The 288-nt window shown below is 67.0% G+C and overlaps 2 protein-coding genes across 2 annotated transcripts in view; one reads left to right on the top strand and one right to left on the bottom strand.

Annotated features, from left to right (window-relative positions):
• Window positions 1-123, bottom strand: part of NEK8 (NIMA-related kinase 8) — a 12,852-nt gene extending 12,729 nt beyond the window's left edge. The window contains exon 1 of the mRNA XM_009326234.1: window positions 22-123. Coding sequence (XP_009324509.1) covers window positions 22-123 — 102 coding nt within the window. The remainder of the gene's footprint in view (window positions 1-21) is intronic.
• A 3-nt stretch (window positions 124-126) lies between these two features.
• Window positions 127-288, top strand: part of TLCD1 (TLC domain containing 1) — a gene marked incomplete at its 5' end in the record, with an annotated part of 1,306 nt that continues 1,144 nt past the window's right edge. The window contains one exon of the mRNA XM_009326233.1: window positions 127-213. Coding sequence (XP_009324508.1) covers window positions 127-213 — 87 coding nt within the window. The remainder of the gene's footprint in view (window positions 214-288) is intronic.

Raw genomic sequence — 288 nt, 5'->3', positions numbered from 1 at the left:
CGGGGCGGAGGCGTTTCCGACGCCTGGAGCACGGTCACGCCACCCTCCTCCTCCTTGCTGCTCCCCCTTACCGCAGTGGGCGACGGTGCACAAGCCAGCCCCCCTCAACGCTCTCTCCCTCATCCCGCAGGCTACTTCATCCACGACAGCCTTGACATCATCTTCAACCACCAGTCCCGCTCCTCCTGGGAGTACCTGGTGCACCATGCCATGGTGAGTACGGCCCCAGGGAGACGAAGGGCCAGCACGGGGAGGGGGGGAGGGCTACCACACACCCCGGGGCTCAGC

This window comes from Pygoscelis adeliae, unplaced genomic scaffold (genome assembly GCF_000699105.1).
Source record: "Pygoscelis adeliae isolate BGI_AS28 unplaced genomic scaffold, ASM69910v1 Scaffold836, whole genome shotgun sequence".
Taxonomy (NCBI): Eukaryota; Metazoa; Chordata; class Aves; order Sphenisciformes; family Spheniscidae; genus Pygoscelis; species Pygoscelis adeliae.
The sequence above is the reverse complement of the archived record's forward strand: the minus strand, read 5'-3'. Positions and strand labels throughout refer to the sequence as shown.